This window comes from Herpailurus yagouaroundi, unplaced genomic scaffold, assembly GCF_014898765.1.
Source record: "Herpailurus yagouaroundi ecotype Mexico unplaced genomic scaffold, PumYag 210, whole genome shotgun sequence".
Lineage (NCBI taxonomy): Eukaryota > Metazoa > Chordata > Mammalia > Carnivora > Felidae > Herpailurus > Herpailurus yagouaroundi.
The window spans coordinates 682839-706132 of NW_024412441.1; the positions used below are offsets into that span (position 1 = coordinate 682839).

The 23294-nt window shown below is 35.6% G+C and overlaps 1 protein-coding gene across 1 annotated transcript; it reads right to left on the reverse strand.

The window, feature by feature from the left end:
* Nucleotides 1–4341: 4341 nt before the first annotated feature.
* Nucleotides 4342–23102, reverse strand: PEX13 (peroxisomal biogenesis factor 13). Its single transcript, XM_040453649.1, has 4 exons — nucleotides 22947–23102; nucleotides 8772–9466; nucleotides 8115–8240; nucleotides 4342–5823 (listed from the first exon to the last, which is right to left on the reverse strand). The coding sequence occupies exons 1-4, from the start codon at nucleotides 23036–23038 to the stop codon at nucleotides 5525–5527; spliced, it is 1212 nt and encodes a 403-aa protein (XP_040309583.1). The 5' UTR covers nucleotides 23039–23102; the 3' UTR covers nucleotides 4342–5524.
* Between the last annotated feature and the right edge of the window lie 192 nt (nucleotides 23103–23294).

The window sequence follows — 23294 nt, forward strand, 5'->3', positions numbered from 1 at the left end:
GCCTGTGTTGTTTTTTTTTGTTTTTGGTACAACACAAAAATCTTGCTGGGTAAGTAGTTGGCATTCCATATTTATCTTAATAGATTTCCAAGGAAATTGTGCTAAGGAGAAGGTAAAACCAAAATAATTTCCCCATACATAGAGAGAAGGGATTTTGTTAACCCATTCCCTTTTATGACTAGCCGGAGAAAAAGTTGGATTCATACCACATGCTACATCCAAAGATAAATTCCAATTAAACTAAAGGCCTAAATGTAAATGGTGAAACTACAAAGCTGAGAAGAACAAGACCTAAAAAGCACAATTGGGAAAATTGAGGATTTCTATTCCATGAAGGACACCAAACACAAGAATTAACAAATGACAAGACCAAGTTATTTCCAATGTCTGAACCTGACAATAACACGTCTAGACTCTATAAAAAGTCTCTTGTACTATATAATCAGCAAGAAAGATAAAAACTTAATAGGAAAAAAAGGGCAAATTATAAGTACAATATAGTATTTTCCAAAGAACAGAAAACCAAAAAAGTATATGCCTACCCTCATTAGTAATCAGACAATGCAGATTAAGACAAAAACACAGTTTCACATATCAGCTTCACAAAAAATCAAATATATCAAGTGCTGCTGAAGAGGCAGATAAAATGTAATCCTCATGTTTTGCTGGTCCAAGTGTAAAATGGTGCAACCATTGCTGAAAACAATGCAGCATTACTTAACTGAAATTAAATATGCATATACCCCCAACCCGAGGCATTCTACTCTAGGACATATATCCCATACAGATGACAGGGCAGTTTCATAGGAAGACACGTACAAGTTTGTAGAAGGGGAAACAGCTGAGAGCTTAAGTATCTGTGGCTAGAGGAAAAGATCAGCTGTGGTATGTGAATGCAGTATAATAATATGCACCAGTCAGAAGCACGTCATATAAGGTAACATGAGTAGGTCATAAAACTTAATATTTTAAGAAAGTTAGAAGCAAAATAGATTCATACCACATTATCATTTATATAGAACACATAATAGTTTTAAAAAACATAGTTTTTTAAGGAAATATATACAAAATTTGGAAAATGGCTTGGAAGGATAAACATTTAGTAGGGAACAAGGAGTACGGAATAGCAGGTAGGAGAGGAAGAAAATAAAGGTGAAATAAAACAGAACAAAAGTGTAGCCTTTCTAGACCAATGATATTGGTGTCATTAATAAAGAGTATGATCAATGACTGACTCAATTCTGAACACCTGAGATCCTCAGAAACCAAAACACTCATTTTACATGAGCAGAAACATTAAGCCTTAAGTTAAACATTATTTCTTTAAATGTGAAAAACTATTCATGAAGCATAAGTATCCCAAAGGATTCATGCATTTGCTGAGTTTAAAAGAAACAGTTCATTCTTCCAAATAAGATAAGCTCAATAAAAAACTAATACGAAAGAACATGTCAAGGCAATGCTGAAAAAACAAAACTTCTTGTGTTGACTAAATATTCCAATGTGTTTTTCTAAGTTAGGCAGTTCTAGTATTCAGCAAAATAATTTTAAATTGCATTTTAGGCAAAGTTATAAGTACAAGCAAATTTTGATTTTTTTTAAATAATTTTTTTTAAGTTTATTTTTGAGACAGAGAGAGACAGAGCATGAACGGGGGAGGGGCAGAGAGAGAGGGAGACACAGAATCGGAAGCAGGCTCCAGGCTCTGAGCCATCAGCCCAGAGCCTGATGCGGGGCTCGAACTCACGGACCGCGAGATCGTGACCTGAGCTGAAGTCGGACGCTTAACCGACTGAGGCACCCAGGGGCCCCACAAATTTTGATTTTTAATTAAGTATATGTGATTCTGAAATTCTAGATGGATATAAATCCTTTGTGACATTTTTACAGAATGTAAAAAGTTTCAATATACACAGAAAAATTTACAAAAGATACACTTGCTGTAACATTGTACTTTTAATTTTGCTTTACATTTTTTAAAATGTTTATTTATTTTTGAGAGCGAGAGATAGAGTGTGAGCGGGGTAGGGGCAGAGAGAGAGAGAGAGAGAGAGAGAGAGAGAGAGAGAGAGAGAGAGAATATCCAAAGCAGGCTCCAGACTTTTAGTCAGCACAGAGCCCAACGTGGGACTCAAACCCACAAACTGGGAGATCATGACCTGAGCCAAAATTGGATGCTTAACTGACTGAGCCACCGAGGCGCCCCTGCTTTACATTTTTTAAGGAGTACTCTCACGTGAGACAGATGTAGCAGCTATGCTCCATGTTATTAGTGAGGAAACTGAAAAATACTGTGAGCTAAATCTTGCAGAAAGTTCATAGTGGTAACCAGACTAGCAAATAGATCTCCCAAAACCTAGATTTGTGGTCTTGTATTTATAACCTTTTAGGTTTTTATTTTTATATAAATGTAAATCTGATATTTTTCTTTACATCACAAGGAAATAGAACAAATTGGTTTGCAGTAGTTAATATATACAATGATATGAAGAAAAATAGAGACTTTTTATATTAATTTCAACCTGCAAAGAGCTAACAGTTTATCTTCAAAAAATGTCAACCAAGTTTAATATACTTTTATTTGTCCAGTAAAAGTAACTTCACAATCTATTCAAAATGAAATTTTAACTGAAGAACAATTTCTGTTCTTTTTTCCATCAAAGAAAGCAGAAGATAAAAGACAGCTATATTCAAGTAAACATATAATTATGACATAAAGATAGACTGAATCAAGTACCTACATAAAATGTTAAAACATGAAAATTTATAGTCCTCTTACCTTTTCCTTTCTAAACTGATAAAATACAAGCAGAAAATTTTTTTAAATGAAATCTGTTTTCTTACTGTAACTTGTGATTTATTGTTCTGTTTAATTGAAAATGTTTTGGTTTCAGTTAGTAATTTCTGTAAAGTAGTACTCCTTAAGTAAGTTTCTAAAAACAATAATAGATCTGTGAACATTACATTTAATCTCAACTAAAAAATTACACTAAAACTATCATGATAAAAAAGGCTACAAAATTTCTCTGCTTATTTTCCTAAATTCCTTTTACAAAATTCTAATCGAAAAGGAATTTTCAGAAACAAATAGTTACCAGATAACATATATTGCAATTTAGCATACTTAACCAAAAAACAAATACCCTAAGAAAAGTGAAATTGTAAATATCTTTTCCCATTCCGTTGGTTGCCTTTTAGTTTTGTTGGTTGTTTCCTTTGCTGTGCAGAAGCTTTTTATCTTCATAAGGTCCCAGTAATTCACTTTTGCTTTTAATTCCCTTGCCTTTGGGGATGTGTCGAGTAAGAGATTGCTACGGCTGAGGTCAGAGAGGTCTTTTCCTGCTTTCTCCTCTAAGGTTTTGATGGTTTCCTGTCTCACATTCAGGTCCTTTATCCATTTTGAGTTTATTTTTGTGAATGGTGTGAGAAAGTGGTCTAGTTTCAACCTTCTGCATGTTGCTGGAAACCAATTTGACAATAAATTTCATATATAAATAAAAAAAAAGATTTATAAAACAGAAAAAAAAAAGTGAAATTGTTTTTGTCATTCATTCTGTGCTATACTCTTCTCCCTAGGCACCTTTAATAGTCACAAATTCTATCCTTAATGCCTCAGCATTTCACCCCTACTTGACTTGACTTCTAGCAATCAATTTAGATGTTTCTTTAAAAAAATTTTTTTTAAATGTTTATTTTTGAGAGAGACAGAGAGAGCAGGGGTGGGGGGCAGAGAGAGAGGGGGATGGAGGATCTGAAGCAGGCTCTGCGCTGACAGCACAGAGACTGATGCAGGGCTTGAACTCATGAACTGTAAGATCATGACCTGAGCCAAAGCTGGACGCTTAACACACTGAGCAACCCAAGCACCCCCAATTTACATGTTTGAACACCAAATTTAATAATTTGCTTTATCAAAAATTGTTTCAAGGACAAAATCTCCATAAATTACTCTAACAAAACCAGAACCTCTAATTGTAGAACACAAATGGAAAATAATATGCAAGGAACTTTATCTCAACTTGAAGACTAAGTATCTCGGTGTTCGAAAAATAGGCTTAAGATAAATAAATTTTACTATCTTATTATTTTTTTCTGCACAGGGTCAATATTTGTATTTTAAATTATATGTTTAAATTATATGTTACTTATTATATTGTCATTTCAAAGGAGAGGCTCCCAAAAAGACTTTAGTAAAGTTCCATGCTATATATTTGTATATACGTATATATCTGGATCTTCTATGTTTTAGTGTGAACTGTTCTAGAATTATTTACAACATAAAGTCTGTAAGAAGATGAAAATACTAAATCAAAATCTTTATCAAATAGTCCCAGGCTTTCAGCAAGTATCTGTAAATGTATTTTTGTACACCTATATTCCTGAAAGTATTATTTTGTACTATGATCACAACGTTTAGGTTTTCCAGTTTTGTATGATTTTCCAATTTTATGGCTAAATATTCAGTGAAGTTTAACTGCATTTAAAGTCATTATTAAATATAAAACAAGTTGTATAGTATTATCATATGCTAAATGGCATTGCGTTTATAGTCTCAGTAGTAAAAACTAAACCCAACAGAATGTGTATCCAATGTGACACGTTTTCAATGTTTACAGAACAGCCTGAATATGGAATTTAAAAAGTAATTATACGAGGGAAAAGCAGAGAATCCATGAAAAGATATAAATCATTACCGCTGGAAATGATTATACTGTAATGTGTAAATTTGAAGGATTTGAGTCTTGGCTGGAGAAAAAGAAAGTAAATCCTTCATATATTCTGATTTATCCAGGATGAAAACTAGTCATATTGTAAAGGGATAAAACATTCCATGATCATCAGAAGAAATGGAAATAATCTGTAAGAAAGAGAATTTTCAGCTTTTTTTACTAGCAGGAAAAACTATAAGGGCTAAATATCACTCTAGAACCATGCTTCTAGTGACCTTTTCAAGACCTTTTCAAGATGAATTTTTAAAAATACAATAAAAGTTAAAAGTATTAATTGTTAGTAGATAAAAATATATTACTGCCTAAAGCAAACCCAAGACTGCATATAACACAGATCAGAAAATTTTTATTATTCAGTTTAAAGTTGTTAAAAAAAAATTAGCCTTTTGCCTGTTCTCATATTTGTGTGTTATCACTCGTTATCTGAGGATTCCAAATCAATTCCAAATCTCTAACTTTAAAAAGCATTAATGACCCCTACTGTAGCAAACAGTGTATTCTATAGTTCATCAAACTTACTCTTTCAATAAACACAGGATTTTATATAAGATGAAAATGACAGCAGTCTTCATAATCTTAAAATCTAGGTGAAACAAATACCCTCATGGTCTAAGAACTCGTAAAATGTAACCAGGTCACTAGACCAACATACTAGTGTACAACTTTAATAATTTCTAGCAGCAAAACACCTGGAATAGCCATTAACAAATGTGTTCATTGGATTGTAGATTAATTTCTTTGTAAGAAGTAATTTTTAAAAAGTATAGTTCAATTGCAGGCAAACATGAAAGATATCAAAGATCTTGTTTATCTCCACCTTTCCCAGTGGAATCAGGTGCAACTGGAACCTTATTAGTCTCAACAAAAACAGATTCAAAGGCAGCTTCCTGTTCATCCAAAGAATCAGCAGCCGTGGCTCCTTTAATTAGTGTTGTGTTGGTAAAAGATTGTTGCTGCTTGGAAATTTTACTGGATTCCATTGCTTTTCTACCTCTTCTTTTACCAAGAATTTTGACATAATTAGCAGGTATAAGTCCTGTTGTTTGACCATCAAGACTAGCCAGAAGCCAACCACGCACTTTGGGTTGCTGTTCTGATGGAAGAAAAGACAGCCTTGTAATTATAACACATTTTGGAGTCCAACAAAATATTAATAATAAAATATTAAGATCTGTTACACTTACACAATAAAATACATAAACAAATACATATATTCAAAATCAAATGAGTAGGCTTAACAGTTCTAGAGTCCCTTCTTACAATTTATACTTTTTATTTTATACTTACTATATTTTCAGCCTTGAAGAACATGAAGTTTATTATTAGTTGGTCCATTCATAGAGTAAGGAGATTCAATTCTCCTAAAAGCTAAAACTAACATCACTGTCTTTCATATTTTTTTTCAATATATGAAATTTATCGTCAAATTGGTTTCCATACAACACCCAGTGCTCATCCCAAAAGATGCCCTCTTCAATATCCATCACCCACCCTCCCCTCCCTCCCACCCCCCGTCAACCTTCTGTTTGTTCTCAGTTTTTAAGAGTCTCTTATGCTTTGGCTCTCTCCCATGTCTTTCATATTTTAAACTGAAATTTAAGAAATGAATTTCTCAGTCCTTCTCAATAGAAGTTACAGGGAAGTATAGAAAATACATACTTTTATACAAGCCAAATTTCTTTAAGTAACTTTTGGCCAAAATACAAAATTCATTCCATGTGATTGTGATGAATAATTCTGAAGATACTGAATGCTAACTTTAATCCAAGATAGGCAAAAATAAAGACCTCAGTTATCTCTAGGCACATGACAAAAAGGTAAGGCAGTACTCTAAGCTTAAAGTAGGAAAGATTTATTTAATATATTCAATTTTGTTTTTTGGTATTTTAAAGATTACTCATATCTTTAAAAAGCTGTTTAACTGTTAGGGTTTTAGGTCAACACTATAAGTTAGGCACAATATAACATTTTTATGTTTAATACTCTACAATAGAGAATAAATAAAACACTTAAAATCAACCATGTCTGTGACTGATTTTGTTCTAAATGCTCAAATGTATTTTGGGCAAAGGAAGAAAACAAAGAAGCAAAGCTAAAGTGTTAAGAGGTGTCATTAGTGGAAGAATAATATGAGATATAAAATTTTCCTGAAATACTATAATTGAAAGAAACCACACTTGATCTTCTTTATACTTTATTTAGATTAAAACTAATTATTTGTATGGGTCTAACAATAAATCTTAAAAAGAAATCACTCTTTTGTAATCCAAAATAGGAAAGTGCTATTTTCACTAGAAGAAAAATATGAATCTAATACTTAGAAGCCTAGGTTTTGTGTATGAGGGATGAGGCAGAGATTTAGCAAATTTGATCCAAAATTTTCAATTATTTATACAATAAATTATGTGAACATGGAAGATATTTTTTCCCTATGTAATGACTAGAACTAATTAAAGGCTCAAGTTTCCATTAATAGATCACACGGAAAACAGCCAAAGTGGTTACACGTACAGGTTCTGAAGTCAGACAAACCTAGGTTCATAGTCCAGCTCCATCACACCTTAGCTTTGTGATCCCATTTAGTTATTCTGAGTCTCAGTTTTCTCATAAGTAAAACAAGGTCAGGATGATAATAGTACCTACATCACAGCATTATTATAAGAGTTAAATGAAAGATATATAGTGCCTTATCCTATAAAGGATAGCTGTTACTATTGTCACTAGTATTTTTACCAACAAAATGTTACTCTTCCTAGCAAACCTGAATCCCCACAAACACACAGAAATCTTTTTTTTTTTTTGCAAATCCATAAAAATTCTGATCATCCTTACTGAGGAAAGCTAAGGGAAAAGGCCATTTTACCTGGAACCATTAAAAACTATTAGTGACCTGGTTCAAAAATAAACCTGTGATGTGTATAAATTCCTTGCTGAAGTTCTTTAATACTTCATGACAGTAATTCCTAAAATATTCATGTTGGGAGTTTCTGAAGTAAACTAGTCAAATAAAAAAGAAAGCAATACCAGTCCGAGCAATTAAAGACTGACAGGGATACTTATGTCACAGGAGAATTTCTTCGGGTTGTTAGATTTGTTACATGTAGTGTTAATCTCATGTTTTTGTGTGGGGATTAACAGAGTTTGGAATTCAAGTTTTGAGTTTATCTTTCCTTATCTCAGTGAAATACTATTGGAACAACCCTGTTGGGCATTTTTCTTCCACATCCCTGGATCTGGAAGGTCTAAACTGACACAAAAGAGAAATACTAGCAACTACTTCTGAGTTAACGAACAAGGACCAAGATCTTTTGTTGCAGTTTTTAATAGTACATTTACAAATTCAAAAAATTCATGGGTAATTCCAATTTATTCATGTTTTGTTACCTTTGAGAGCTAAGTTTAGCATATCACCAGCACGGAAAGAAATTTCTTCTTCGGACACAGCAGCAAAATCATATTCTGCTCTAGCAACTACATGGTCATCCTCACCACTTGCCCAGTTGGTGTTGTCTACAAACCAAATTAAGAATTAAAGTTAGGGTTAGTGTTAACTGGCTATGGTGTAAACTGTATAAATCTATTTGCCAAGAGAAAAGCACCACCCTCTGCCAAAGTAAATTCTATAATTAACACTATGCAAAATCCAAAAATATGCTCACTAGGATATATATTATGAACTTCCTCCTTTTTTCAAGGTCAAAATTACAATTACCTGTATATTGTCTTATCCATCCCTGCCAGTAAGTTTTAGAAAGATAAGGGAATTATGTCCTATGCATACCTGTAGCCTCTACAGCATCAAGTTCAGTACCCTGTAAACAGTAGTCAGGCAATGTGTACTCTTACATTAAACAAACAATAAACTAATCAGTAAGCCTGTTTTTGCTATATATTCATTTTCCAGTTTTCAAGTTCTTAACTGAAAATATAATTGGATCAAAATATTAAATACAAATGAACACAAAGAACGTTAATTTAACAAATCTATTCTTGAATTTCGAGATTGTTATGTGGTTTTTGAACCTATTCTATTACTCTTACCTGTGACTTCATCATTATGGGTAGACAGAAGTTTCCAGATGAGGTAAGGACCACCAAGGATAACAGCAAAGAACAAGAATATTGGCCAAGATTTGGCTGAATTAGCTGCTTTGTCCTCGGCACCAAGGCAAGCCACAGTTCCTTCACTTTCTGCCCACAGGTCCTCATTCTCAGAGCCTCTTCTTAAACCTATCATCCACTGTAACCGTCTGTAGAGATACCTTATAGTCCTAACTAATGCAAAAGCTGAAAAAACCTTTGTGAAATGTATTTTTAATCGGGAAAAGTGATTTGCTACATCCAATACAGCCCTGAAACTGTTATAGACAGCTGAAAAGGTAGCATCCATCATCATACTGACAGAGGCAAATGCATGCACAATACTTTCAATGGACTGAAATGCACCTCTGCTGCTTTCTTCAGCTTGCTGAACAAATCTGCTGGGTGGCAGATCATCTACACGGAGGCGGTTATAGCCCAACCCATTATATCCATAACTATAAGGGCTATAGCTTCCATAAAATGAATTTCCATAGGCACCATATCCTGAAGAAAATGAACTGTAAGCAGGTCTGAAAGTATTCACATTGCTGCTTCCTGTCTGCTGTGATGGCCTTGGAAGAATAGGTGGGGGCACTCTGGTAAGTGTTGGTTGTCCAGGTCTTGTCAATAAACTAGGACCCAAATCAGCAGATCTTAAAAAAAAAAAAAAAAAAGATTCAAAATAGTATCTTAAGCACATAATAAATTCAATTCAAAGTAACTATTAAACACCTCTTACATACCCAGTGTTAATGACAGATCTACTGAAGAGGTGGTAAGAATAAGGATTAGTCTCTAATACCTACATGCTTAGAATCTCAGTGTTAAAATGAACAAGATAAAAGAGCTGACTAAACTCTGCTATTTTGTTTACTTGCTAGCATTATTAGCAGTATCTTCAACCCATTTTCTCAGAGTTAGTTACAACTAGGTATTTGTCCATCCTTGCCCCTAAATGGCACTATCTTAATCACTATAGTTTTATAATAGGTCTTAGCAGTATTCAATAAAACACGTCCTCCTTCAATGTTCTTCATCTTCAAGAGTGTTTTAGCTTTTTTGACCCTTTGAATTTCCATATACATTTTAGAATCAGAGCTTTAAGTTCCACACCCTCTCCCTCAAAAAAACCCTATTGAGGGGTGCCTGGGTGGCTCAGTTAAATGGCTGATTCTTAGTTTCGGCTCAGTTCATGATCTCATGGTCTGTGAGTTCAAGCCACACTGACAGCGCAGAGCCTGCTTGGGATTCTCCCTCTTTCTCTGCCCCAAGTGCGTGTACTCTCTTTCTCTCTCTCTCTCTCAAAATAAATAAACATTTAAAAAAATACTTACAAAAAAACCCTATTGAGATTGTTTGGGATTACAATGAATCTGTAGGTTAATTTGAAATAAACCATATCTTTATAATATTTAGAGTTTCAACCCACATTTATTAGGTTTTTGTTTTGTTTTGAGAGAGACACAGAGAGAGCACAAGTGTGCAGGAGAGGGAGAGGGGAGAAAGAAATTCTCAAGCAGGCTCTATGGAGGCCCAGATGTAGGGCTGGATCTCACAACCTCAGCTGAAATCAAGAAATCAAGAGTCAGACACTAAACCAACTGAACCAATCAGGTGGCCCTATTAGATCTTTTAAAGATTTTTCTGAATAATCGTTTTTAAAAATAACTTTAAGTTTCCATACTGTTTTATAGTTTCCTTGTGTAGTTTTTGATGCTACTATAAACGGTGTCTTCTAAAATTTCACTTTGATACTATTATGTAGAAATAATGGATTTTTTTTTAATATGGTGCTTGTATCCAACAAACTTGTTTTTGATTCTTCTGGATTTTCAATTAAGGATTTGCAGTCATATTGTATGTGAATGATGGGTATATTTCCAATTCTTAGAGTTTTGATTATTAAGGAAGGTATTGCACCTAAGACATGTGTCCAATCTTGAATAGAAGTGATTAATAGGCATTCTTGTCTCATTTCTGATCTCAAAGGGAAATTTCTCAACATGTAACCATTATTATGTTTACTGTAGAGTTATTGTAAATTTAGTAACTTGTTTTCTATTTCTATTTGCTAAGAGTTTTTACTATGAACATTGAATTTATCAAATGATTTCTCAACATGTATCAAGATGATTATGATTTTAATTACAAATTCAATTTCTTTAGTATCATGCTACTTAAAATATGGTTTGTCGATCAGTGCTAATTTATGAGTCATATGCACTGACCTATAATGAGAAAAGTACAACAAATAAGACTGTTTAAGCAATCTGACATTGTTATATTTTTACTGTATTTTATAAAGGTATTAGGTATCAGCACAAATATTTTGAGAAGCATTGTTGTATAAGACTACTCCTTTTCTCTATTTAAAAACATTTTTTTTAATGTTTACTTTTGAAAGAGAGAGAGAGACTGGGAGACACAGAATCTGAAGCAGGCTCCAGACTCAGCGCTATCAGCACAGAGCTTGACATGGGGCTCGAACCCACAAACCATCAGATCATGACCTGAGCTGTCAGACGCTTAACTGACTGAGCCACCCAGGCACCCCTCATTTTCTCTATTTAAAAAAAAATTTTTTTTCAACGTTTATTTATTTTTGGGACAGAGAGAGACAGAGCATGAATGGGGGAGGGGCAGAGAGAGAGGGAGACACAGAATCGGAAACAGGCTCCAGGCTCTGAGCCATCAGCCCAGAGCCTGACGCGGGGCTCGAACTCCTGGACCGCAAGACGGTGACCTGGCTGAAGTCGGACGCTTAACCGACTGCGCCACCCAGGCGCCCCTCTATTTTTAAATTATACCTTGCTTAATCCTCTAAATCTCTTCCCATCCTTTCTGCATTTTCTGCCCTTTTGTCTCTTTGTGCAAAAATATGTTGGATATTTTCTTCCTAATTATCCTTTAGGTCCTGCTATTCAAAAGGGCCAATACATCACAAAATAAGTATCTTGTACCATAATGTGAATTAATGAACTCTTTTTAAAAAAATTTTTTTAAGCTTATTTATTTATTTTTAAGACAGTGTGTGTGAGTGGGGCAGGGGCAGATAGAGAGGGGGACAGAGGACCTGAAGCAGGCTCTGTACTGACAGCAGAGAGCCTGATGTGGGGCTCAAACTCACAAACTGTGAGATCATGATCTGAGCCAAAGGCAGATGCTTAACCAACTGAGCCACCCAGGTGCCTCTTTATCAATGAATTCTTAATGCCAACTGAACTAAATAGTGTGCTTAGTATTAATGTTGCTTTACATTCTGGCCAAAGTTTCATTATCTTTTTGTGGGCTGCTAATTTATAGTTTGAAAACAGCAGCCAGTCTTGGTAGCTACAGAACACACTTAGAACGTTGCTCTAAGTCACTATCTCTGTAGCAGTGTCTAAACTGTTGCTAAACCCAATGAGTTACTAAGTTTGGTTACTGCATTTTTGTTGTACATATTCCTTTTCCTTTTGATACTTTCCAATTATCTGCCAAAATTCCTTGTTTTCTTCTATTGCCTTCAACATATTAAACATTTTAAATTTATGTTAAAGTCTGTTCAGTAACTCCAATTTCTAGAGTCCCTTTGAAATCTGTTTTCTCATCTGTTGTTTCACTTAGTTTCAATTTATGTTATCTAATATCCTTCTGAGTCCTGCTACTTGATTTTGCTTATGCATGAGACATACATGAAGAATTGTGGCAAGAATTTGAGACTCTGGATGATGCTCTCTTCCTCTAGGTGTATTTCATTCTGGATACTATTTTCTGAACTATCCTCTAGTTTGCTTCAGGCAAACTAGCCTGTTAAAGCTATTATCAATCCATGATTGTCCCTAATCTAATTTCAGGGATTGAGATGATCTGAAGCTGGGTTCATGCTCCTGTAAGGGAGTGTCTGCTTCTTTTATACTCTCATATCTAGATAGATGTATCTTTTTAGGGTCATAACACAAGGTATGGGTAATTTATCAGCACTCTGTCTTGGAGGACTACTAGACTCTAACCATACTCCAAGAATCTGTCGAAGGTGCTCTTCAACTAGCTTCCCATCATCTAAACTGCTTCTTTTGGAATCAGCAGCAGCTTCTATGAGAATCTACTCTCACCTTTGTGGATTTCCATCTTTCTCTTTTTCCATCTTTTGGATCTGGGCTCCATAAATCTTTACCTTATTTATTCTATAATGCATTCAAGCAGATGTTTTTAAGCAGATGTTTTTATATTCTGCCTAGTTTTTCTATTTGTCCTTAATAGCGTTGTTTTTTTTCCCTTAAATTATTCTACTGTCATCAGAAGTCCTTCCCACAATTCTTTGTCCATCATCGTACAGTATCTTACATTTGTATACCTGTCTGCCTCTTCTACCAGGTGAGCTCCTCATAGGTGCAGGAGTTATCCTTGTTTCTCCATCACCTACTACAGTGCTTAGCATATAAAAGGTACTGATACAACCACTATGCTGAAGTCTCTTTTTAGTGAATATTTAAAACACATATATCACACAGATCATTAATACAGATTATTTTTTCTTTATATATCCTTCTTTTATAAGTTTTGATGAATATGTTAGTTTAAAAATTGTAAGGAATTAAATGTAAATACTTAATAAAAAAAAGAAAGTTTCTTCCAACTCTTCTCTGTTTTTTTTTTTTAATTTTTTTTCAACGTTTATTTATTTTTGGGACAGAGAGAGACAGAGCATGAACAGGGGAGGGGCAGAGAGAGAGGGAGACACAGAATCGGAAACAGGCTCCAGGCTCTGAGCCATCAGCCCAGAGCCCGACGCGGGGCTCGAACTCACGGACCGCGAGATCGTGACCTGGCTGAAGTCGGACGCTTAACCGACTGCGCCACCCAGGCGCCCCTCTTCTCTGGTTTTAATGCTATTTTTGGCATATACAAGTACATTCAGTGTCCACATTCCATCTGGCCTTCTGTTACAACCAGCAAAATTAGAAATCAACACACCTACAACTTATAACAAAAGATGTATATTCTGTGCTGAACGTGCCAAAAATCTCACCAACCCAACTTTTTATTTTGAAAAATTTCAAACAGAAAAAAAAGTTGAAAGTACAATGAATACCCTCATTCCTTCTATCTAGATTCAACAACTATTATTGTTTTGCCACATGAACTTTCTTTCTCTCACTGTCTAGTCTTTTAAAAATTCTTGAACCATTTGAAATTAACTTGCAGACTTGATACATTACTCCTAAATACCTCAACATGTTATTTCCTAAGAGCAAAGATATTTCAGACAAAACATAATGCCATTTTCACATCTCTAAAAATTAACAATTCCATATCATTATCCAATTAAAATTCAACACATATCCATTACCCTCAAGTGTCTTCAAACAGTTTTATTGAGATACCAGAGGTGTACAACTACCTACCTAAGTAATTCCAGAACATTTTTAGCATCCCAGTAAGAAATCCCACATTCATTAGCAGTCACTACCTATTTCCTGCTCTATTCCCTATCCTAGGCAATGACTAATCTAATTTCTGTTTCTATAGGTTTGTCTATTCTGGTGATTTCACATACAGTTAATTCTTGTTATTTGCGATAGTCATAGTCTATAAATTTGCTATGAACATCTAATTAACAGATAGAATCATTGTTCCTGGGGGAAACAATGCACTTCAGTATTATACTTAGAGGCCGTTTTAAAATAGCAAAATCACCAACAAAAATATGAAAAATGTGGCATCCATTTGGTTGTTAAAAGGACACCTGCTTTAAGCTTAAAGCTAAAACAAGAAGCAGGAGTGTTGCTTTGTTCAATCTCAGCTCATCTCGTCTGAGATGACTCAAATCTTTTGCTACCCTATCCATGTCTGTGAATGATCATGAAAGTGTCATGAGCATTGATTTGGGGGTTACAATAAATTTTAGTGAGGAGAATTAGGAAATTTGGCATCTGCAAATAATGAGAATCTACTGTACATGAATCATACAACATATAGTATTTTGTGACTGGCTACTTTTACTTAATGTAATGTTTTGAAGTTTCATCCATATTGTAGCATTTATCAGTGCTTTATTCCTGTTTCCTGCTGAGTTATATTTGTTTATGCATCAGTTGATAGATATAGTGTTGTTTCCACTTTTTGGCTTTTGTGACTAATGTTATCATAAACATTTATGTACAAATTTTTGTGTGGACATACGCTTTCATATCTCTTGGGTATATATACCTAGGCATGGAATTGGTGGATCATAGAGTAACTATGCTTAACCTTCTCTGGCACTGCCAGATTGTCTTCCAAAGCAACTGTACCATTTTATATTCCTATCAGTAGTGCATGAGGGTTCCAATTTCTCCACATCTTTGCCAATACTTGTTATTATCTTTTTCATTATAGCCAACCTAGTGGGTATGAAGTGGTATCTCATTGTGATTTTGTTTTGCATGTCCCTGACAGTTAATGATGTTGAGTATCTTTTCATGTGCTTATTTGCCAGTTTTATTATTATTTTTTTAATGTTTATTTCTGAGACAGAGATAGAGGATGAGTGGGGGAGGGGCAGAGAGAGAGGGAGACACAGAATCCGAAGCAGGCTCCAGGCTCCAAGCTGTCAGCACAGAGCCTGACGCAGGGCTCAAACTCACAAACCATGAGATCATGACCTGAGCCGAAGTCGGTCGCTCAACCGACTGAGCCACCCAGGTTGCCCCTTATTTGCCAGTTTTAAATCTTCTCTGGAGAAATGTGTATTTAGATATTTTGCCCATTTGAAAAATTACGGTACTTGCCTTTTTATCATTGAGTTTTAAGAGTCAAATGTCTTTTAGGTTGTTGTGGGTTTTTTTTAACAAAAATTCAATTAAGGTTCACACACTGAATTTGGTTGTTTGTCTCCTCATTTCTTCTAAATTAGAATCATTCCATTTTTTGGAATGCCCTGGACTTTTTGAAGAGTCCAGCCAGTTTTCTTATAGAATGTCTTACATTCTAAATCTGTTTTTTCCCAAAATGTTGTTTAAATATATCTCTATCCTCTACATTTCCAGTTAAATTAAACATTGCATCTAAAGGTTTAATTAGAATCATGTTAACATTTTTGGCAAGAATAATTCATGGGTTATGTTTACTTCATATTGTATCACATCACAAAAAGTAGAACCAAACTTTAAAAAGGGTCAGGTGACTAACAGTGTAGTTATTTCCTGGTTTTCATAAAGCAGCTCTGCTCTAAAGTAAGAGCAATAATAGATAAAACAAAAAGAATAGGCATATCTAGATTTACATAACAGAAACCAAACAGAAATGTAAAATGATTGGAAGGGTGATGCTACAGGCCTACTCAATTCTGGGTTTGAAATCAGGTAGTGACAACCAGGACTTAGCCTTCTAGGAAGTAACAAGAACTAACAGTGCTCCTTTCTAATGGAAATAATTCACTGCTTGAAGCTGTGGCCTGGGATGCATCACTTTGGCTTCTAAAAAGAGATTATGAAACTTGCTGACAGTAGTTTTAAGATTTTTAGAAAGTTACAGAACTAAGAAGGGTAGGACTCTGACTAGGCCTCAAGACCAGGAAATGAAACAACTACTGACTCAGTGACTTCATCTTTGATATCCTTAATCTAAGCCACCATTTTTACACCTGATTCTTACATGGGAGGGTGCATGCTGAAGGAGCAGGGAGAGCCAATAGAAAACCTACTAGACACAGAGAGATAAATGGAAGGGAAAGGAGAGGAAACAACTCAAAAATGCCTATTCAAAACAAACATATCAAAAATGCCGTACACAAGAAGAAATAAAAACACTAAGAAACCAAACTAACAAAAATCAACAATTAGAATGAAAATTCATTCAGGGAAAAATAAGTTTCATGTAACAGCTCAACAAGGATTGCAAATATGTTTAAAAAATTTTTTTTTAACATTTATTTTTGAGACAGAGAGAGACAGAGCATGAATGGGGGAAGGTCAGAGAGAGAGGGAGACACAGAATCCGAAACAGGCTCCAGGCTCTGAGCTGTCAGCACAGAGCCTGATGCGGGGCTTGAACTCACAGACCGCGAGATCATGACGTGAGCCAAAGTTGGACGTTTAACCGACTGAGCCACCCAGGCGCCCTGCAAATATGTTTAAAATAGACATCAGTGAAGCAATGACATCTGTGAAATAAAAATTGAAATGAACTAAAAACATGTAAATATGAAGAAAACTCCATTACAAAGCTCATTACATGATGCTCACAGCCACAGGGATTATCTTGCAACTATGAGGCAAAAAGAAAAAAGAAAATTAGTTGTAGACTAAGGAACACAGTGAAAATATAGACAGAACTTGGGGAATTCCACTTCAAGCAATGGCATTCTAGGTAATCAGACTAATCCTGCCACTAAAAAAAAAAAAGTAGAAAAGCTAAAAACATACAACATTACCTGTTTAAAACATGAAAGAACAAGGTACTGAAGAATTTAAAATAACTGAAACTATGAACTTAATGATTGGTTCAGTACCAGATTGGACATTTTGAAAGAAAAACATCAGTGAACTACAAGAGAATTCCGAAGAAAATACCCAGAATGAAGTATGAGTAACAAAAGAATATATACAGAAAGGAGTATAAGGTATGGGCTGTACAGTGAAATACAGAGCATATATGCTGTTGGAGTCAAAGGGGTGAAAAGATGATGGGCCGAAGGAATATTTGAAGAGATAATGGCTGAAACTTTTCTGAAATTAATGAAAGACATCAAATCAGATTCAAGTATCTCTATGAATCCCACCCAAAATAACACAAACGAAACCGTTTACCTTGAGGCCCAACAAAGTATAATCGCCGAAAACCAAAAACAAAGAGGAAAATCTTTAAAGCACTGGAGGAAAAAAAGAGATTCCTTTCAAAGAAGAAAGACTAATACAGAAATGGCCCAAACTCTCAGAAAGCTTACAGAAAAAAATTTAAAAAGGGAGCCAGGAAAAACATAGGTTCCTAATGACAATGTTGAGTTAGGAGATCTCTAGACTTTTTGTTAACAAAACAAGAAATGTCTTTATAGTCCAAAACTCAGTAAGTCACATATTATTACTTGTAGTGGAAACTATTCCTGATACAACGTTTAATAGGAGTCCCCTAGAAGAAGAGATGGGAAAGAATATTTCTTCAACAATAGAGATATAATTAGTGAAAAATTTCCTGAATTAAAAGAAAGATTGATGGCACAAAAACAGACCCATAGACCAATGGAATAGAATAGAAACCCCAGAACTAGACCCACAAACGTATGGCCAACTAAAAGGCAGGAAAGAATATCCAATGGAAAAAAGACAGTCTCTTTAACAAATGGTGCTGGGAGAACTGGACAGCAACATGCAGAAGGATGAAACTAGACCATTTTCTCACACCATTCACAAAAACAAACTCAAAATGGATAAAGGACCTGAATGTGAGACAGGAAACCATCAAAAACCCTAGAGGAAAAAGCAGGAAAAAACCTCTCTGACCTCAGCTGCAGTAATCTCTTACTTGACACATCCCCAAAGGCAAGGGAATTAAAAGCAAAAATGAACTACTGGGACCTCACGAAGATAAAAAGCTTCTGCACAGCAAAGGAAACAATCAACAAAACTAAAAGGCAACCTACAGAATGGGAAAAGGTATTTGCAAATGACATATTGGACAAAGGGCTAGTATCCAAAATCTATAAAGAGCTCACCAAACTCCACACCCGAAAAACAAATAACCCAGTGAAGAAATGGACAGAAAACATGAATAGATACTTCTCTAAAGAAGACATCCGGATGGCCAACAGGCACATGAAAAGATGCTCAATGTCGGTCCTCATCAGGGAAATACAAATCAAAACCACACTCAGATATCACCTCACGCCAGTCAGAGTGGCCAAAATGAACAAATCAGGAGACTATGATGCTGGAGAGGATGTGGAGAAACAGGAACCCTCTTGCACTGTTGGTGGGAATGCAAACTGGTGCAGCTGCTCTGGAAAACAATGTGGAGGTTCCTCAAAAAATTAAAAATAGACCTACTCTATGACCCAGCAGTATCACTGTTAGGAATTTACCCAAGGGATATAGGAGTACTGATGCATAGGGGCACTTGTACCCCAATGTTTACAGCAGCACTTTCAACAATAGCCAAATTATGGAAAGAGCCTAAATGTCCATCAACTGACGAATGGATAAAGAAATTGTGGTTTATATACACAATGGAATACTACATGGCAATGAGAAAGAATGAAATATGGCCTTTTGTAGCAACATGGATGAAAGTGGAGAGTGTTATGCTAAGTGAAATAAGTCATACAGACAAAGACAGATACCATATGTTTTCACTCTTATGTGGATCCTGAGAAACTTAACAGAAGTCCATGGGGGAGGGGAAGAAAAAAAAAAAGAGGTTAGAGAGGGAGAGAGCCAAAGCGTAAGAGACTCTTAAAAACTGAGAACTGAGGGTTGATGGGGGGAGGGAGGGTGGGTGATGGGTATTGAGGAGGGCACCTTTTGGGATGAGCACTGGGTGTTGTATGGAAACCAATTTGACAATAAACTTCATATATTGAAAAAAAAATAAAATAAAAAGAAAGAAAAGAAAAAAATAAAAAGATTGAATCCTTACGGTGAAGGATTATGAGTGAGCATGAACACTGTAGCTACTGAGCAGGAGGAAAAAATATACGTCTGTATATTCATACCTGAACAGAGCATAATAAAGTTGCAGAGGACCAAGGTATCAGGTAAAATCTTAAAGACTACTAAGGAAAAAATAATCTACCTATAAAGGAATAAAAATAAGACTCAAAAGAAAAATTTCTGTACCTATGCAACCTGGAAATAAAGCTAAAAAAGGATAGTGCAAAGAAAGAAAATTACAGGCTAATTTCACCTAGAAATATACATGCAAATATCTTAAAATATTAGAACACAATTCAGCATTGTATTTTACAAACAATCACAATTAAGCAGTTCATCCAGAAATTTAAGGATTGACTAAATTAGAAAGTTAATTGATGTAAATAAATCACATTTCAAATTTTAAAAAATACATACGATTATCTCAAATTCTTAGAAGTCATTCATAATATTTAATACTCCTTCATAATAAAAATTTGAGCAAGGAGATGGAAGTTCAAAAGGAGAACTATCAAAACCAAAAAGCAAATATCAAACTTAATAGTGAGACTTGAGAAGCATTCCAAAGAAAGTCAAGAGCAATACAAGATTGTTGGTTATCTATGCTGGCTTATTTGTAAATGACAGGACTGCAACATGGAACAAAGAGAATTTCAACCAAACCACCAGAACCAATTAAGTCTGAATTATGCTGGATATAAAAGATGGAAAAGTACTTCATGGAGACAGTCACAAAACACAACTGGAGGCAAAAAGTCCATATTTTCATAAAATATAAAGCTTCAATAAAAATCACAGTAAGTCTTTTTATAATGGCTAAATGTAACAAAGGCAATTATGAAGAACAGCAATGTGGAGAGGTAACTGACATACCGGATATCAAAACTTATTAAAAACTGTGGTGGTTAGAAAGACCAGTAGAATCCCAAACAGAACCACGCATTTAGGAAAACTGAATGTGATGACATTATAAACTAGCACAGAATATATAAATTAATGGTACTGGGACAGTTATCCACATGGAAAAAAAAAAACTAGATTACCTATTTCGCATTGATTTTGTACAACAAAGTCAGTTCTAGGTGGATTAAAAATATGAATGTGAAATGCAGAACATGTAAAAAAATATATACAGAGGGGGTGCCTGGGTGGCTAAATCAGTTAAGGGTCAGTCTCTTGATTTTGGCTCACATCATCATCTTGTTGTCTGTGAGATCCACGCCCCCACCTCCAGACACCCTCCCCCAGTGCTCTGTGTTGACAGTGTGGAGCCTGCGTGGGATTCTCTGGCTGTGTTTCTCTCCCTCTCAAAATGAATAAGCTTAAAAAAAAAAGAGAAAAAAAGAAAAAGAAAATAGAGAAAAATTTTCTTGATCTAAGACAGGAAGGGTTTCTTAGCCAAGACACAAAAAACACAAACAATAAAAAATGAAAATTTTGGCTATATTGAAATTAAAAAGTATCTGTACAACAAAAATGAACACAAATATAAAGCAAAAACACAAGCCACAGCCTGAAAGATATTAAAAACAAACAGAATTAGTATAGAATTAGAATAAAGGACTCTTAACAAGTTAAGAAGCAAACATATAGCCAATTAAAAAGTGAGCCAAAGTTATCAACAGAAAAATCTCAAATGTCTAATTAACTTTCAAAAAGACAATCTTATTACTAATCAGAGAAGTGCAAATTAAAGATGAAAATATCATTTCACATCCATTAGATTAGCAAATACAGAACTAAAAAATAACATCATCAAGTGTTTGAAAGAATGTAGAGAAACAGAATACCCTGCTAGTGAAAATGTAAAATCTGGTATAAAACCACTTTGGGAAGCAACTTGGCAACAGTTAGTACTTAAACATAAGCATACCCTCTACCAAGCAATTCTATTCCCAATAACATTATTAGAAAGCCTCTTGGAAATGTGGACAAGGAGAAAGGCACACGAATGGTCACTGCAGTTTTTAATATATAATACTTTAATACAACAGAATAGTCTGTTTTTATATAATAGAATATCCTATGGCAATTAAAATGGACTACAGCTATACGTATGAACAAGATAAATCTCAAAATCAATAATATTTAAGGGGAAAACATTTTGCAAAATGATACACACACATATGATTTGAAGTTTAAAAACATAGTGAATACTGTACACACACATATATATAACATATAAACCTAGGTACTAAAGTATCAAATAAAGTATGAAAACACAATTGGGTACATTAAACACCAAATAGGGACAGTAGTTACAGGAGGAAAGAAGAAAGAGAGGCTTAACCATTTCTGTAATTTTTATTTTTTAAAAAATATGAAAAAATGAGGCAAATCTGGAAAAATGTTAACATTTCTTAAAGCTAGGAGTGAATACACAAGTATTCATTATCTTACTCTCTACTGGTCTTTACGTGTTTAAAATTCACAATGAGAAAAAGTGGGAAAATGGTTAATTTTACATAAACAGAACTTTAACAGGATGTCAGGTATAAAATCTGTCTTCCAAATAGCTGTCCAAACTTTTTAAAAAAGTCAAATCGCTCATAAAAAAGGTAGCAGAAAGTGTCGCCTCATCTTAACAGTATAATTACGGCTCATTATTTGTTATGTATCTGTCATTATTAAATTAAGTTACTAATATGTTCAAGCATCGTGACGTTTAAATAAGGATTACAAGATTTTAGAACACAGTAGAAATACATTCCACTATACTGGGGATTTTTAGGTGTTAGGTAAACCTACTGTATGATAGGTGATGACATCCGAATGTCACCACTTAAATTTGGATGTCCAGATCCACCCAACACGAAACAGACAAGGCTGTGAAACTCTTCTCTCGTTCTATTTTAACTTTTTATCCATTTAACACTGATTAAAAACAAATACAAAACACACAGGGCTTAGAAAAATGACACACTATTTTGCACACAAAGGCCATCCATAGGCCTTGGATTTAGAACTCCGCTTAGAAGTTGCTTCTCCAAACCTTTATCCAAAACGTTGCTGAGTTATGCTAGAAAACAACTCAAAGTTGTATAGGCTTGGGTTCCAGTTGCGTAAAAGCGACCTTTTGGGCTTTCACCAACTTATCGAGAGGTTGTTAAAAGCTTTGGAGAGACTTTGTTCCCAGTCGAGCCGGGGCTGGGCAAGTGCCAGCCACTCTCATCTGCGGAAGACCGAAAAGTCTAACGCTTTAAAGGGGGGTCTAGCAGTTTTGTCACGGCGTCCCGCTAACAGCAAGGGGCTGGAAGCCGCCCCCTTTCTTCCAAGCACCGGGACCCACTGAGGCGCCCAGAGGCTCCCTGGACAGTGTCCCTACCAAGAGCCGTCAAGTCAGAAACAGCTGTTTGACATCGAAATTCCCCACACTGGCGCCCTGTCCCCACCTTGATACCCTCACCGTTGGGGTTTGGTTGAGGGGGGGGAGGGGACAACTCAGCCCAACAACGGCCTCAACCGTCTCCTGCCAAGTTCCCGCTCCAGCCCGCCAAACCCGCGGTCTGAAGAATCCCACACTTACTGGAAAGTGGGGCCGGGTCCTGGTCCTGGCCCGGCCCCCGGAATTCGGCGGGTCTCCCAGGGTTTCGGGGGAGGCGGCGGCTGGGAAGCCATCTCCTCCGCCTCCGCTCACTCCTGGTCCGCGCTGGGACGCTCCAGGCCTGGGTACACTAGTACCTCGCGCGCCAGGCGCAACGGGCAGAATACCGAGCCCTCCACCCCGCCCACCCCTGCAGTCAGGACGTCGCTTGTGGTGCTTTGCTGGCTGGGACTTGAGGATAGGAAGATGCGGCTAATCCACGGGGGTGGGGAACACTCTCTTTATTTGCTTAAGCAAGAATTTCCATTCTAAACCTGAGGCTAAGGGCTC